The 16,775-nt window shown below is 54.7% G+C and overlaps 1 protein-coding gene across 2 annotated transcripts in view; it reads left to right on the top strand.

The window, feature by feature from the left end:
* The window catches only part of PCDH1 (protocadherin 1), a 145,085-nt gene extending 128,916 nt beyond the window's left edge, over nt 1-16,169 (top strand). Inside the window, exons 5-6 of one of the 2 annotated variants that reach the window (XM_032792681.2) lie at nt 6,102-6,145; nt 11,909-11,988. In XM_032792681.2, coding sequence (XP_032648572.1) covers nt 6,102-6,127 — 26 coding nt within the window. In that variant the 3' untranslated portion in view covers nt 6,128-6,145; nt 11,909-11,988. Of the gene's footprint in view, nt 1-6,101; nt 6,146-11,908 lie in introns of both variants that reach the window. The other variant, XM_032792680.1, reaches the window with a different exon arrangement.
* The last annotated feature ends 606 nt before the right edge of the window (nt 16,170-16,775 follow it).

Genomic DNA, 16,775 nt, shown 5'->3' with positions numbered 1-16,775 from the left:
AACACGCCGAGCATCCGTACAGCTCTAACTCTGTTTGTCTCTAAAGTTCCCCTTGGTCACTTCCTACCATGAAAGCCAGGTCATCTGCAGCGGGAGTTCCTCCAGTCTGTTGCTCTCCTGGGATGTCCGCCATCAGGGTCTCAGGGAATGTCTCAGCTTGGCTGACTCCCGGATCCTGGCGCACAGGCTGTCCCTCCTCAGGAGCTAGCAATGTGGGTCCTTCTCCTCTGGTGGTCAGCCCCGACTAAGCTGATCTCCAGGCTTTTATACCTGTTCTCCAGTTGGAGCATGCCCAGCAGAGCTTCCGGGGCATAGCTTCCTCTGCTAGGAAGGAAGGGTACCAGGGTAGGGCCATTCTGCCCCTTCACATGCCCTCCCCCTCAAGACAGCTGCCTGAGCTGGCTGACCCTTGACTGTTTCCTCCCCCTCCTCTTCCCTGACTTGGGAAAAGAAGTCTGCGTTTCCATGAGCCTTTCCCGGCCGATGTAACACGTGGAAGGAGTAGGGTTGGAGGGGCAAGTATCACCACATGATTCGTGTACTAGTCTCCTTCATGCTATTCATCCATTTGAAGGGTGCATGATCTGTTACCAAGGAAAAGAGGTTCCCCAATAGGTAGTACCTCAGTGCCTCGACTGCCCATTTAACCGCCAGGGCCTCCCGCTCTATGGTGGAGTACTGGGTTTCTCAGGGGAACAGCTTGTGGCTTAGGTACAAGACAGAGTGTTCTTATCCCCTCACCTCTTGCAACAGTACGGCCCCCCAGTCCTACCTCTGAGGCATTGGTCTGGAGGATAAAAGGCCTTGCGGAGTCGGGCTGTATCAGTATTGGCTCCCATGTCAATCATTCCCGCAGGGCACAAAAGTCCTTCTCGCAGTTTTCCGACCACTGGACCTTCCGCGGCTGGGAGCTTCTCGTCAAGTCTGTCATGGGGGTGGAGAGCGTGGCAAAGTTAGGCACGAACTGACGATAGTATCCGGCCAGTCTTAAGAACTGCTGCATTTGTCTTTTTGTTGTGGGTCAGATAGTTCTTCAAGGCTTCCACCTTGTCTACCAAAGGGCAGAGTTTCCCTTGACCTATGTATAGCCCAGGTAGGTCATTTCTCTTTGGCTCAAGTGACACTTGGCTGGGTTTGCGGTGAGACCTGCTTTGCCCAGCACTCATAGCACCTCGGTGAGATGCTGGAGATGTTCCTCCCTGTTGGCACTGTAAACGACGATGTTGTAGATGTAGGCTGCAGTGTATGCGCTGTGGGGGCTCAGCACTTGGTTCATGAGTCCCTGGAAGGTACCCACAGCCCCATGTAACCCAAAAGGCATCATTGTAAATTGGTAGGGGCTGAACAGTGTTGGGAATGCTGTCTTTTCTCTGTAGGCTCATGTCAAAGGGATCTGCCAATATCCCTTGGTCAGGTCTAGGGTGGAGATGAATTCTGCCTTGCCCCGTCTCTCTAGCAGCTCATCCACCTGGGCATGGGGTAGGCATCAAAAGGAGAGACCATGTTCACCTTGCGGAAGTCAATACAGAATCTGACTGTTCCTGGCTTGGGAACTAGTACTATGGGGCTCTACCATTCGCCCCTTGACTCTTCAACCACCCCCAGGGCCAACATTATGTCGAGCTCTCTCCATACCATCTCCCACATCTTCCTGGGGAGTGGGTGATGGTTCTCCTTCACTTTGTGGCCAGGGATGGTGGCGATATGGTGGCTGGTCAACATGGTCTTCCCAGGCTGTGTCAACAGGACTGTGGGGAAAGCTGAAATCAGCTGTCGTACCTGCTCCTGCTGATCGAGCTCCAGGCCTATGGCCGCTGCTACTGGTTCCTCTGGTTCTCCCACCAATGGCCCCAACTCAGGTTCTGGAGAGTACAGGGCAATCATCAGGCTTCCCAGTCTCTCCAGGCCTTGAGGAGGTTTACATGGTAGACCTGAGTGTCCTTCCTTTGCCCCGACATCTGCACTTCATAGTCGACAAGCCCTATTCTTCTGGTTACCTTGAAAGGGCCTTGTCACTTGGCTAACAGCTTAGACTCGGAGGAGGGTAGCAACAAGAGCACTTGGTCTCCGGGCTCAAAACTTCTCATCTTGGCCTCTTTATTATATTGAGCCTCCTGGCTATGTTGGGCTTTCACCAGGTGCTCTCATGCCAGGGCTCCCAACTCTCGGAGCTGTTCCCGCAGGTGGAGGATATATTGGATGCATCCTCAGACACAGGTCTCTTGCTCTTCACAGGTTTCTTTTAGAAGATCTAGAATTCCCTGGGGCTTCCTCCCATAGAGGAGTTTGAAAGGGGACAAGCCTGTGGCACCTCTCACACGGCAAAGAGGAGTGCTGGGAGCAATTTATCCCAGTGCCGAGGATCGTCGTCTATGAACTTCCACAGCATGGCTTTCAGAGTGCCATTAAATCTCTCTACCAACCCAGCCATCTCAGGGTTGTACACGGAGGTCTTAGCACACAAATATTCAGGAGACGGCATAACTCTGCCATTAGTCTAGAAGTTACTTTAGTCTCTTGTTCTGTTAGTATCTCCTGCAGCAGGCTGACCTGAGCAAAGATCTGCAAGAGCTCGTTGGTGATGATCAGTGTTATGGCGGTCCATAGTGGTACACCACGTTGCATAGTCAACCATGACCAGCATGTATTTGTGGCCCGAGGTACTCTTCTCCAAGGGCCCCACCAAGTCCAAGCCTATCCGCTCAAAGGGTGTCCCAATCACCGGCAAGGGCATAAGGGAACCTTTTGTTTTGGGCTGGTCTTCTGGCATTTGGGGCAGGAGGCACAGTAGTCCCACACCTCCCTATGGATGCCCAAGCAGAAGAACCTCTGGGCCACCCGTTGTAGTGTTTTCTCCCTCCCCAGATGCCCAGCCCACGGTACTGAGTGAACCAAGTGGAGTAAGTTCTGCCGAAACCGCCGCGAGACCAATAGTTGGCACAGGTCTTCTTTTGTTTATGGTTCCTGGACCACCTGATAGAGTAGGTCATTATGGATCTCAAATTGGGGTCTTTGCTGCCAGCGTTGGGGCGGGTCTTCCTCCCCGGGGGGTCCCGTCGCCTGCTCCCAGGCTCAGCTGAGGGTGCTGTCCCCCCTTTGTTCTTCCAGGAAGTCAGCGTCTACATCCAGCCATCTATGGCCCTCCCCTATCGGGGCCTCGGTAGGGGTTTGACTCCCTTATTCTACCTCAGGATTCTCCGAGGGCCCCTCCAGGGGGTTGTCCAATGCTGGTTGGCCTAGTAATCCAGGCCTTCTGGTCTGCCCCCCACTTTTACCCCCAGGCCGAGTACCCTACTCTCACAGGAGGTCAATGAAGCCTAGACAGTCATGTCCCAGGATCACTGGGTATGCCAACTTCGGGGCCATCCCAACTAGACACTGCCCTCCGTGTTGAGCAGCCTTGAGCTGCACGCAGACTGTGGGGTAGGGCTTCACATCCCTGTGGGTACACGCAGGTGAATGAGAGCACCAGGCGGGGGCAGGTGGGCTCTATCAGCCCTGCCTGTATGACTGACTGGCTACATCCTGAGTCCACCAAGGCCTCGGTAGACTTCCCATCCTCTCTTACTGGTATGACGATCTTCCCCAGCTCCCATATACGGGCCCGATGACCAGCGGCCCAAACCTGCCCATAATTACAATCTGTGTATGGGCACTCCCTCTGGAAGTGCTCTATCTGTCCGCAGTTGTAACACCAGTCCCGCTTCCCTTCTTCGGTTGGGGTATGGCGGGGGCTGCTCTTCCTTCCCGGCGTGTCCTCTTGGCTCTATACAAGGTTCGCCCCTGGTGTGTCCCTGGTACTGCAGGTCGTGGGTGTCTCTGATGGTTGGGCATGCTGACGGGGGCCTCCCCCTTCCACCTTATGGGCCCCTCAGGCCGTGTTTAGGTCCCGTCCACCTGAGTCCCCCCACTTTGGGGCTGGCCTTCTGTTTTCCCTCTGCTGCCAAGTAATCTTCCATTAGGGAAGTCGCCTCCGCGAGGGTCTTCGGGCAGTATCTCTGCACCCACTGCTTCCCCCCAGTGGGAAGGGCCTGCAGGAACTGCTCTAGGGCCATGTCCTTGGCTACTTGCACACTTGTCCGTCGTTCTGGTTCCAGCCACCTCCAACAGGTCGCAGATTCGCTGGGCCACGGCTCATGGTTTGGCTCCCGGCGCATACCGTTCTCTGCGAAGTGGCTGGCGGTAAGTTTCGGGGCTGATGCCTGTTTGGTCTAAGACAGCAGTCTTGACCTTAGAATAGTCCAGTGCGTCCTGCGGATAGAGGTTACGATAAGCGGCTTGTGCCGGGCCTGTTAGGTTGGGGGCTAGAATAGTGGCCTAATGTGTGTGTGGGGGGACATTGTACGGCAGTTGCAACCCGCTCAAAAGTCACCAGAAAGGCCTCAGGATCATCCCCTAGACCCATCTTTGTTAGGCGCACTGGTAGTCCTCCAAGCCCATCACCGGTGCCGCCCCCTACCGCGCCTAAGGGAGGACTTGGTGCCTGTCCTAGCAGTGTTGCCATCTGCTGGAGTAGTTGCTCCAAGTTGGCCTGTTGTTGGGCTGTCAGCTCCTGAATCAGCTGTTGCTGTTGCTCTTGCTGCTGCACCGCTTGCAGTTGCTGTTGTGCTGCGAACTCCTGGAGCAACTGTGCTTGCTGCTGCTGCTGTTACACCGTCTACTGCTGTTGGTTCTCCAGCAGCCATTTCAGAAGTTTCTTAGGTTCCATCTTGGGCATCTGAGTCCTTGTTTCAGGCCCTGATTGATGCCTGCATTCTCCACCAGTTGTGGCAGGCCTGGCACCGTGGCACCCCTTCATAGCAGGGGTAGGATGGGGTGTCGGCACCTCACCACTCTCGTCCTTGTGCCCGCCTCTCCACGGGTGGTCGGTTACGGCCTCTTGACCGTCCTCCCCACTGTCACCCGTGTCTGGCGGGATAGCGTGGTCTAGTGGCCCGAGTCTCTAAAACCTCGCCCTTACGAATGGGGTAGCCCGGCCTAGTGGCTGGAGTCCATACAAGCCCCCATTACAAACGGTGTAACATAACCTGGCGGCCAGAGTCCATACAACCCCTGCTTGTGAACAAGGTAGCACGGCCTAGCAGCTGCAGTCCATACAACCCGTCTTACGACTGGGATAGCATGGCCTAGCGGCCGGAGTCCATACGCCCCCCCCTTACGAACGGGGTAGCGTGGCCCAGTGGCTGGAGTCCATACAATCCCTCTTACAAGCGGGGTAGCGCGGCCTAGGGGCCAGAGTCTCTAGGATTCCTCACGATTCAGGGGTGAGGTGGTAGGAGGACTCAGGCCTGCCCTCTCCACGAGTCCCGACCCAGGGCCCTGGTAGTGGCAAGCTCCCCTTGCCGGTCACTCGGCAGGGATCCATCCGCAACACATCCAGCTCTAACTCTGTTTGTCTCTAAAGTTCCTTGGTCACTTCCTACCATGAAAGCCAGGTCATCTGCTGTGGGGGATCTGCAGGCTTTTATACCTGTTCTCCAGTGGGACCATGCCCAGCAGAGCTTCTGTGGCGTAGCTTCCTCTGCTAGGAAGGAAGGGTTAACCCCTGTGGTACCAGGGCAGAGCCATTCTTCCCCATCACACTGTGAAATTGACCAAAATGGACTGTGAATTTGGTAGGATCCTGTATATGGAGGATGACAGAAAGAAAGTGGAGTTGTGGAGTGAAGAAAAAATGGTGGGAAAGGAGAGAGATCCAGAGGCTGGGAGCTGGCATGGTCAGTGGTTGGGAAGGACTAGCAAAGACAGGGGACTAGTGAAGGATAGAGGTGGGTGGTACTGGCTGGAGTTCTGCAGAGGCTGAGAGAGGGGGCGGTGGAGTTCTAGGGGAACTGGAGCAGGTTAAGGGGAGCAGGTTAGAGGAAGACCTCATTGGGCAGTGTTGGCCAGATAGTCTGGTGGAGCCTGGGGTGGGGCCAGTGGCATCCAAGGCACTGGTAAAGGCAACAGGTATCAGAGGAAGCCTGGGAGAAAGGTGCAAGACAGAGATGCAGGGGAGGGCTGATGCAGGTTGGAGGGGCTGGCAGGGTCCTGTGGGGAGTGTGTAGACTGGGGGCTTTATAATGATGTGACCCTGTCGTCCTTTTTCTGCTCCTCATTAGAGTCCCCTGAGCGGAACAGGCTGTGAATGGGGCTCTGAACCGAGGTATGTCCGCACGGCTTCCACCAGGGTGTTGCAGCTAATGTGCCCCAGGAGATGGGCCATGGGAGGAGCCTCCCAGCCCACGGGAGGGACTCACTGGGGGTGACACAACCTATACAGGATCTGGGGGAGGGAGAACCTGTGGGCATGATACAGCTGCTGCAGTAGCCAGGGGAGTAGGGGTACTATGGAGATGGCACAGCTGATGCCGGAGCAGTGGGTGGGAAGCACTGGGGGTAAGGCAGTCACTGCAGGAGCTGGGGGTAACCAGTGGGGGTAACACAGCTATTTCAGGAGCTGGAGGTGTGGTGGCTGATAGATTATTTTGAAAAACAACATTTTCAAGAACATCAGTTGATCATTAACTCTGACTCCCAGCGCCAACCCCTTCTGTTTGACCTGCAGCACCTAGCCCCATAGTTTTCACCTCTGACTCAAGCATCCAGTCTGTGTGGCCAATCCCCTGACTCACTGAGCTCAGATTTTGAGTCCTGGCTCTACAGCGACCTGGCTTGGTGAATTTATGTATTTACTTGAAGGAAGTCTGCCTTGTGTGAAACCGGTGCCAATGAGACTCAAGAGTCACTGTGCCCAAGAGCTCAGAGCTGTTGGAAAGGGAGCAGGGCAATGGAAGGGAGCTATTGGAGAGGGGCATTGGGGCACAGTAGGACAAGAAAGCACTGGGAAGAAGGATTCTCAGTGGGAGTGACATGGGAACCCTCTGTGGGTAGCAACAGTGTCTGATGCTGTGTCACACTCCAGGCTCTGGGCTGGTGATGTGGCAGCTGGGTGGTCTTTCTTCCCCAAATTGTGGTATTGTACGCTTGTGTGTATGGGAGAGTAATGTGTGTGTGTGTGTGTGTGTGTGTGTGTGTAAGAGAGAGAGAGAGAGAGACTGTGTTTCTGGGGTGGGGAAGCACTGTGCATGTGTTTGTACAGTACAGTGTGTCCTTGGGAGCCAGCATATAGGGGGAGGCTGGTGGGGGGAGGGGACTCACTGTTATCAGTGCGGTGTAGTATTTCGGGGGGAGGAGGTATAAGGTGTCTGTGGAGGAGATGGGGAGAGTGGATATTGTGTCTGAGTATTTGATGTGTATATCTGGCATTGTCATGTATTTACATGTTGGAAGAATTGTGTATGTGTGATGAATTTGTGTGTGGTGGCAGTATTGTGTGTGTGGTATATTGTGCCTCTCTGGAAGAGTATTGTGTGTCTGAAATGTAGCATATTGAGGGGAATCCTACATGTTTTGAGGTGTATTGTGTGTGGTGTTGAGTATGTGGAGTGTATTTGTGGTATATTGTGTGGGGGTGTATTCTCAATACTACAGTGTATGTAAGAGATGTATAATGTGAATGTGTATTGTGTGTGTGTGTAGTGTGTGTGTGAGAGAGAAAGGAATGTTGTGTGCATAGGAGTATAGTGTGTATGGTATTCTGTGTGCAGAGGAGTAGTGTATGTTGAATAGTGTGTGTGTGAGAGAGAGAGAGGGTGTGCATGTGTGTAATGTTTGTGGTATTGTATTTGGGGGTATGTAGTATAGTATGTTTGTCAGAGAGAGGGATGTAGTATGCATGGTATTTTGTATGTGGGAGTGTAGTGTACATGGTACTGTGTGTATGTGCGTGTATATGAGACAGGATATAGTGTGTGTGGCATAATGTGTGTGGGTGAGGGTGACAGAGAGACAGAAGGAAGTAGTGTGTGTGGTATTATATGTAAGTGTGTATGTGAGTGAGAGAGGGGGGTGTTGCATGTGGTATAGTGTGTGGGGATGTGTGGTGCATTTGATATTGTGTGTATGGGACAGAAGGATATTGTGTGTGTGTGGTATAGTATGTGAGGGTGATAGGCAGAACGGAGTAGTACATGTTGTATTGTGTGTATGTGTGTGTGTGCAAGAGAGAGAGGGGTGTTCTATATGTGGTTTTGTGTGTGTGGGTGCGGGTGACAGAGAGGCAGAAGGGAGTAGTGGGTGTGGGACACTGTGTGTATGTCTGGGTGTGTGTGTGTGTGGGGGTTATGTGTGTGGTATTGGTGTGGGTGAGAGTGATAGAGAGGCATAAAGAACTTGTGAGGGGGCATTGTGTGTGTGTGTGAGAGAGAGGGGAGGTGTTGCATGTGTGGTATAGTGTATGTGGGTGAGGGTGACAAAGGCTTAAGAGAATAATGTGTGTGGCATTGTGTGTGTGTGTGTGAGAGAGAGAGGTGTTATGTGCATGGTATAGTGTGTGTATGTGAGGGTGACAGAGAAGCAGAAGGGAGTAGTGTGTGTGGCATTGTGTTTATGTGTGTGTGTGTGTGTGTATGAGAAAGAGAGAGAGAGAGAGAGAGAGAGGGTGTTGAGTGTGGGGTGTTGAGAGGGTGTGGATGGGTGAGAGTGACAGAGAGGCAGAAGGTTGTAGTGTGAATGGCATTATGTGTGCGTGTGTGAGAGAGAGAGAGAGAGAGAGAGTTGGTTTTCTCTGTGTGATATAGTGTGTGTGGGTGACAGGCAAAAGAGAATAATTTTGTGGCATTGTGTGCATGTGTGCGTGAGAGAGAGAGGGGAGTGTTGTGTGTGTGGTATAGTGTGTGAGGGTGACAGAGAGGCAGAAGGGAGTAATGTGTGTGACATTGTGTGTATGTGTGCTAGAGAGAGGAAGGTGTTCCGTGTGTGGTATAGTGTATAGAGGTGACAGAGAGGCAGAAGGGAATAGTGTGGGGTAGGCAACCTATGGCACGTGTGCCGAAGGGGCACACAAGCTGATTTTCAGTGGCACTCACACTGCCCGGGTCCTGGCCACTTGTCCTGGGGGCTCTGCATTTTAATTTAATTTTAAATGAAGCTTCTTAAACATTTTAAAAACCTTATTTACTTTACATACAACAATAGTTTAGTTCTATATTACAGACTTATAGAAAGAGACCTTCTAAAAATGTTAAAATGTGTTACTGGCATGCAAAACCTTAAATTAGAGTGATTAAATGAAGACTCAGCACACCACTTCTGAAAGGCTGCCGACTTTGTGTGTGGCATTGTGTGTATGTGTGTGTGTGATAGAGAGAGAGAGGGATGTTGCATGCGTGGTATAGTGTGTGGGGGTGAGGGCGACAGGTAAAAGGGAGTAGTGTGTGTGGTATTGTGTGTATGTGTGCGAGGGTGTTGCGTGTGTGGTATAGTGTGTGGGGGTGATGGTGGCAGAAAGGCAGAAGGGAGTAGTGTGTGGCACTGTGTGTATGTGTGTGTTGCACTGTGTGTGTGTGTGTGAGAGAGAGAGAGGGGTGTTGCATGTGTGGTATAGTGTTTGTGGGAGAGAGTGACAGAGAGGCAGAAGGGAGTGGTGTGTGTGGTATTATGTGATCCCTGCGGCACAAAAATAAGAGGCCGAAGCAGCCTCCCTTGGTCCCAGCACCTGGCTGGATCTCTGAAGGGGAGTCCTTTGGCTGGTGCTGTTGTGTGTGTACAGCAAGGAGGCCCTTATATGTGTGCGTCCATCTGGGAGTGTGGTGAGTGGGGTAGGGGCGGAAGAGCAGCTGGTACTTAGTACAGCCTGCTTGTGCCTGGTGCAGAGCAATGACTGGTGCCCAACAATGCCTGGCTGTGCCTGGAATAGGGAGTGGCCGGTGCCTAGGGGTGGCTGGCTGTGCCTCAGTAGGGAGAGTGGCTGGTGGCCAGAGATGCCTAGTCGTGCCCAAGATGAGGGAGTGGCTGGTGCCCAGAGATGCCTAGCTGTGTCTGGGCCGAGGGAATGGCTTATGTCCAGAGATGCGTCGCTGTGCCTGGGATGGGGGAGTGTCTGATGCCCAAAGATTCCTAACTATGCCCAGCATTGGGGAGTACTTGTTCCCAGGGATGTCTGGCTGTGTCTGGGAGTAGGGCTTGGAGGTGCCCCGGAAATGCCTGGCTGTCCCCAAGGTTGGTGAGTGGCTGGTGCCCAGGGATGCTTAGCTGTGTCCAGGGTGTGGCTGTTAAGTGAGGATGCTGGGCTGTGCCCACCATTGGAGAGTGGTTGCCACCCAGGGTTCCTGGATGAATCCAGTATGGGGGAGTGGCTGCTGCTCAGGGTTGCCTGGCTGTGTCTGATCTGAAGCAGTGATTGGTGCCCAGGGACCCTGGCTTGTGGGGCAGTGGTGCCCAGGGGCACCTAGAACCTGGTTCCCAGGCATGTCTGGCTTTGCCTCATTTGGGGAAGTGGCTGATGCCCAGGAATCCCTGTGAACGGAGTGGGAGAGAGTTTGGTGCTCAGGGATGCCTGGCTGTGCCTATGGTGGAGGAGTGGTTGCTGCCCAGAGTGGGGCAGTGGGTGGCCTGAGGGATGTCTGTCTGTGTTGTGGGTGTGTGGGTACTCATGTATACCATGCTGTGCCCTGTGTGGGGGAGTGTCTGATGCCCAGGGGTTGCCTGGCTGTGTGTAGGGTGGAAGAATGGCTTATAACTGGGGGTACCTTGCTCTGTTTGGGGTGGAGTGGTGCCAGGTGCCCAGAGATGCCTGGCTGTGCCCAGGGTGGGGGAGTGGCTGGTGCTCAGGGTGCCTGGCTGTGCTCAGGCTGGGGGAGTGGCTGGTGCTCAGGGGTGCCTGGCTGGTGCCTGGGTTGGGGGGAGTGGCCATTTCCTAGTTGCAAGTATGTCTGATATCCAGGTAGGCCTGGCTGTGCCAAGGGTGGGGAGTGGCTGGTGTCCAGTGATTCCTGGCTGGTGCCTGCGTCGGGGAAATGGCTAGTCCCCAGGGATGCCTGACTGTGCTTGGGGAGGAGTGGCTGGTACTCAGCAACGCCTGGCTCTGCTCAGGAAGGAGTGGCTGGTACCCAGCAATGCCTGGCTCTGCTCAGGAAGGAGTGGCTGGTACCCAGCAATGCCTGGCTCTGCTCAGGAAGGAGTGGCTGGTACCCAGCAACGCCTGGCTGTGCTCAGGGAGGAGTGGCTGGTACCCAGCAACGCCTGGCTGTGCTCGGGAAGGAGTGGCTGGTACCCAGCAATGCCTGGCTGTGCTCGGGGAGGAGTGGCTGGTACCCAGCAATGCCTGGCTGTGCTCGGGGAGGAGTGGCTGGTACCCAGCAATGCCTGGCTGTGCTCGGGAAGGAGTGGCTGGTACCCAGCAATGCCTGGCTGTGCTTGGGGAGGAGTGGCTATTTGGTGTCCTAGTTTTTCTCTCCTTTGGTTTATTTTCATCTCCCTCCCAGCATTCTACGATATCATCACTGTTGAGTGGGGGATTCCCTGTAGCAGCATGGAGGCGGGTGAATGCCAGATGTGCTGGGTCAATGGCTGTGTCTGCCTGGATCTAAGAGGCACACTTGCAACATGGCCTGTGCTGAGCCCGAAAGGCCCTTGACCCCAGGGCTGCTGCAGCAGTGAGTTTGAACATGGGAGCTGGAATCACGAGTCCCGAGTTTTAGGCCCTGCTCCGCCATGCCTTTTTGTGGCCACAGGCCAAACTGGGCCGTAGGTTTCCCCTGCCTCCCAGGAACGGGGCAATTTGTGACACTTGGCCCATGCCAGCCTCTGGGGGCTCGTGTACTGGAGTCCTTTTCTCTGGCCTGGGCCAGGGTGACAGAGATGAGACATGTTTACTGGGCACCTTCTAGAGTCCCTTTCACTCCTGCCACCAGCTGAGAGCCCACAGCAAGAAGCCTGTCAGCAAAATGTCCCCCAGAGTGCCACGTGCTTAGCCCTGAGGGGTCAGGCCTGTGCGGTGCCCTGGGATCCAGATCCAGCAGCATCTCCCATGCTGTGGGGCTTGTGCACGTGGGGTTAATGCCACTCTTACTTCCCTTCTCTACAGATCTCCGGCCTCTGCCTGACGTTGCCATGACTGGGACCTGCACCCGAGAATGCACGGAGTTCGGCCACTCCGACACCTGCTGGATGCCTGGCCAGTCCTCCCCAAACCGCAGGCCCAAGACTGCCCTGAAGCTCTCCACTTTTGTGCCTTACCAAGAACGGGGGAGTCAAGAGCAAGTTGGGAACGGCAGCCCCAGACTTTCGGAAGAACGCAGCACCAAAATGGCCAACCTCCGCCTGCTCCCCACATACAGTGCCTTCTCCAACAGTAGCCATGAGCCCTGCAAGGACTCCCCTATGGAGGAAATTCCTCTCACCCAGACCTCGGACTTCCAGCCAGCCACCACCCCCTCGTCTCAAACCACTAAGAGGGAGATCTACCTGTGAGGCTGGGCCCAAGGGGTGAGGAGCAGACACTTCTGAGGCCAGTGTCCAGAGGAACATTTGAAACTTTAATGCTTTATCGCTCCTGCAGCCGGTTCTCCAGGTTGTTCCCAGTTTCCACCCCACTCTGGGTGAGAAGCCCAGCTGGCCTCTGAAGACACAGGGCAGAGCAAGGGAGAGGAGGGCCTTTTTAACTCGTTGTCTTGGGGCAGGGTGGGTGTCTGAAACCTAAGGAATTTCCAAGCACTTGAGGGTGCATCTCTGAAGTTCTGTGTCAGGAAGGGCTGGACAGGCTCCGAGTGCAGAGGACATGGCTGGGGTGAAGGGCTTAGGTACCAAAGGTCCATGCAGAGCTGGTGGAGTTCCTGGGGCACAGGACAAGGGGTGTTTCCATGCACAAGGAGCAAGCTGCCTGTTGCTTTACTGTAGACTCCTGTAAATATGAATCTTAGGAATGACATTCAAATCCTGCCTGATTGAAACTTTTATTGTCCTTGAAACACAAGACATTTCAACAAAACAAACCACAGGGAGCAAGTTCCAGTGTTGAATGGTTTGGTGCATGGAAGAGCACAGGGGAGCACAGCTTCCAGTCCACACTCCTGTTCCATATTGTAAATAAAGATGTGATTGGTTCCTCAAACAATAGCTGGGAGTGGGAGGAGAGGGGCAGGGGCCTGTCAGTGGGGCTAGAGGTTTTCTGGTTTTACATCCTGGCCCACTTGCCAAATGCTGTCACTGTGCCCATTGGCTGCAGGGTGCCCAGGGACTGCTCAGTGCCAGAGGTAAGGGCCTATGCTGAGGGGTCCCTTTTGGCTGTGTACCAGTGGATGGCAAAGCTGAAAGAGCCAGGAGCAGGCCTGGGGAGCCCTGGTTTGATAACTATATCTCTGGCTGCAGACATCCTTGGCTCTAGCTCTGCTGGAGAAAAGGGAGGCACAGACCATTGGGCCTCACCCCATCCCCTTGTGCCTGCTGTAGTGCAGGGAACTCCCATGGGGCCATCTGTGCCATGAACTTGACCTTTGATCTGTCCACCTGTAAGCCACCATTTGCCTTTGTGAGGAGGAGCTTTGTCTCAGGGTCACACCAGGGGCCACTGGCCCCTGCGAGCTGGAGTCCCATTGCCCTTAGGCCACAGAGCCACTCTCAAGGGCTCCAGCATTCTCTTCCAGTGTCAAAGGTCATCCAGTCTCCCTAGGGTAGCACCCTAATGCCATGCCAGGTGCCAGCAGAATCTGAGCTCCCCTTCACAGGGTACCAAATCCAGGGAGACACTGTGCAGGGTAGAGACGAAGGATGGGTGGCGTCAGCTTGAGCAGGTGCCCTTAGGAATGGCCGTTGGCATGGCCAGCCTGAGCAGGGTGTGGATCAAAGGGGTGGCCCTGGTGGGAAACAGGAGCTCCTTCTGGCTCTGCTTGAACTCTCTTGATCTCTTGGAGGCCTTGGAGCTGTTCTGGAGACTTGGTTTCTGTCCCATTCTCAACTGTTCCAGCTCTGGCCTGACCCCCTGCTCCAGGCACCTGGGCTGTCCCGCCTGAAGCAGGGTGAGGGTGACTCATGCCTCATTCTCTCTAGGCTACCTTCCTTCCTCTCCTCATCCAGTAGGGGTGCTAGGAGGGGGGTCAGATGCACCATTATTCTTCCCTTCCTATCTCCTCAGCTCTCTTCATTGCTCAGCTCTTCCTTGGGGAGTGAGGCCAATGGCAGCTTCAGGATAACATCCCCTTTCCTAACTTTGGTCCATGCTTGGCCTTTGAACTTAGGGGGATGTAGTGAGGACATTGTGTGTCTGCTGACTGGGCAGCCTTTCCTCTCTGGTGCCGTGGGTGGTTCTGCAGGACTTGTTCAGCACTGGGTGCTTCCTGCAGGGAGAGGGCATTGCAGCCCCATGCCATCAGGCCCAGAGGCCTGCAATGACTCTTGGGGCATTCTGGGCAATGCCACTTGCCCTGCCTTGCCTCCTGGTGTTCAGCGAGTTCCTTGCTGAGTAGCTCCTGACCCTTTGCTCTGGCAGTGGTGATGGGATATGGCCATCCTCATGGTGTACCTTCCTCAGGGCCGTGTGGCCTGATGGACACAAGCTGAACCAGGTCTTCCCAAGGAGCTCAAGGCCAAAAAGGCACAGAGCTGAGAAGGCCTTCAGAAGGGCCGCAGAAAGCAAGGCTCCTAGCTGCCCTGCCCTGCCCCTCCCCCAGCGCCCTGTTCTTGTGTCACCCTCTCCCGGGTGATGTGATCGGGGACTGTGCCACCGCAGTTCATACATCTAGAGGTGCCGCTTAGGGGAGTCAGGACCTTCCTTCCCACCTCTCCTGTCACCGTTCCCCTGGTTGGAGGGCAGTGATCCAGTGGGTCTCTGTGGTGGACATGGCCTCCAGCTGGGTGTCCGTCCAGGCATACCTGTTCTGCTCTGCTGGCAGTGCTGTGGGGCCCGTGCTCCCCCTGGCCTGGCTGCCTGAGTACGTCACTTTCCTGAGTATGTTTTTATTGTAGTTCTAGTTTCAGGGCCTAACTGGGAAGAATGTGCAATTTGGCCACTTAGGCCAGGATCCTTGATTCCTCTGCCAGCTCAGATGCTCATTCCCCGCACCCAGGCTCGGGTCTGGGGCAGCATCCCTCTGGGGCGGGCTCCCCAGAAGAGCTACATGACCTACGCAGATGAGGGTCACTACTTCCAAGAGGGAAGGAGTGGGCCCTGGCTCTCCCCATGGCCTGGTCTGCAGGATCGTCCCCTTACTTGCTGCTTGGGTCACTAAGGGAACCCTGAGGCTCACAGCCCTTTGGTTTGGTTCAGGAGCTGCCTGAGGCAGCACAGCAGCTCACTCAACCTTAATACATGGCCATCTGTGCTTCTCAGTCCCTTTGGTTTGGGACTGAGGGGGGAACCTGCCTGAAGGGGGAGGGCAGATGTGGTGCTGGGATCAGCCCAGTGGGGTGCTGGGATCAGCCCACATGTGAGGGCTGAGGTGGTGCTGGCATCTGCTGAGGCTGAGTGTGTAGGTGGTGCTGGGGATCAGCCCTGGAGTGGAGGGTGGAGATGGGGAGGGTGGAGATGATGCTGGGATTGGCCTGGGGGGAGGAGTTCTGGGTCAGCCCCCAGGATTAGGGTGGAGATGGTGCTGGGATCAGCCCAGGGGTGAGGGTGGATGTGGTGCTGGGGATTTGCCATGGGGAGAGGGTGCTGGTGCTGGCAGGGAGAAGCTCATTTGCACAAAGATAAGCCAGAAGGATAAAGCCTCTGCACATGGGGGAGAGAAGGCACCCCACAGGCTCCGGTCTAGACAAGCACAGTGAAGGGGGGTGGGGAGTTACAGGTGCCCCTCGGGAGGGAGAGGCGTTCACTGTATTTAACACTGCACTAGGACAAGCCAGGGGGTAAAACCAAAGGTGGGAGCCAGGGAGCAGTCGGGCTGTGTGGGAAGGATCCAAGCGACCCCATTGTAGCTCTTCAGTGTTGGTTCTATTTATATGAGATTTCATTTCCTTGCTTGTGATGCCTTGTTTTTTGTACAGTTTTATGTACATGCAGGTGTAGCTTTTCTAAAGGAGAAATCCTGTATCAGAGGAAAGTACCCAGCTATTTTTCAGATGGTGACCTATGTCTAAGGCAGTGCCTCTTGCTAAGGTTGTATTGCTCTCAATGTGTGATGCATTTCCCTGTGCAGGGAAGGCTTTGGGCCTTGGGTTTGGTTTTTCCCAGGCACTGTGAGCACAATTGATTCTCTTGTAATTCTTTCTGTTCGGAGCAGTGAGCATGACACCTTTGTGAGCCCTTTTCTGTTCTCTCCCCTTCTGTTTGTTTGCTGAGCTGTCAGATGACAAACTCCATTGTAATTAGCCCTTCCCAAAGCTTTACAATAAAAGTGTGAAAACCCGGATGTGGTGCCGGCTGGATTCTTCCCCGTGGGTTGTGTCCGCGGGGTCCTTGGAGTCAGGGAGAGGACTGTGTGCATGAGGGACTTTGCATGGGCTTACTGCCTGCCTGCTTCCTCTCCTCAGCCCCACAGCACTTCCTCACTGTGGGGAAAAACCCATGGCCACCCACAGAGGCTGAGAGCTTGGCTCAGCCATTCACCATTATCTCATTTCCAGAGCAGGGTGTTTCCAGGTGGGGCCTAAGAACGGATCAACCACACGGAGCAAATCAGCCAACTTTGCCAGGCCCTGGCTTGCAGTGCCCTGGTGCTAGCCCTAATTAGCTCAGCAGGCCTGACTCAGGTTCAGTGCCCCACTCTGGCTCAGTGCCTGCATGTCTGTTCCCTTGGGATGCCAGGGCAGGGTCCCCAGTGAGACAGGAAGCCAAAGAGGCATGCCTACCTCCCCCTAATACTTACCATGTCCTGGCTCTGCAGAAGGCCCAACTGCTTCAGGCTCCTTCCTGAGAGCTTGTCTGTGCCAGCCTGTCCCCTGACAGCTGACACCTGACCGCTTTCCAGAGCGGGAATTTTAACTGTTTATAGCCTTTTGATCCGTTGATTATCAGT

Source organism: Chelonoidis abingdonii, chromosome 7 (genome assembly GCF_003597395.2).
Source record: "Chelonoidis abingdonii isolate Lonesome George chromosome 7, CheloAbing_2.0, whole genome shotgun sequence".
Lineage (NCBI taxonomy): Eukaryota > Metazoa > Chordata > Testudines > Testudinidae > Chelonoidis > Chelonoidis abingdonii.
Note: the sequence above shows the minus strand (reverse complement) of the source record. Positions and strands in the feature narration are given on the sequence as shown.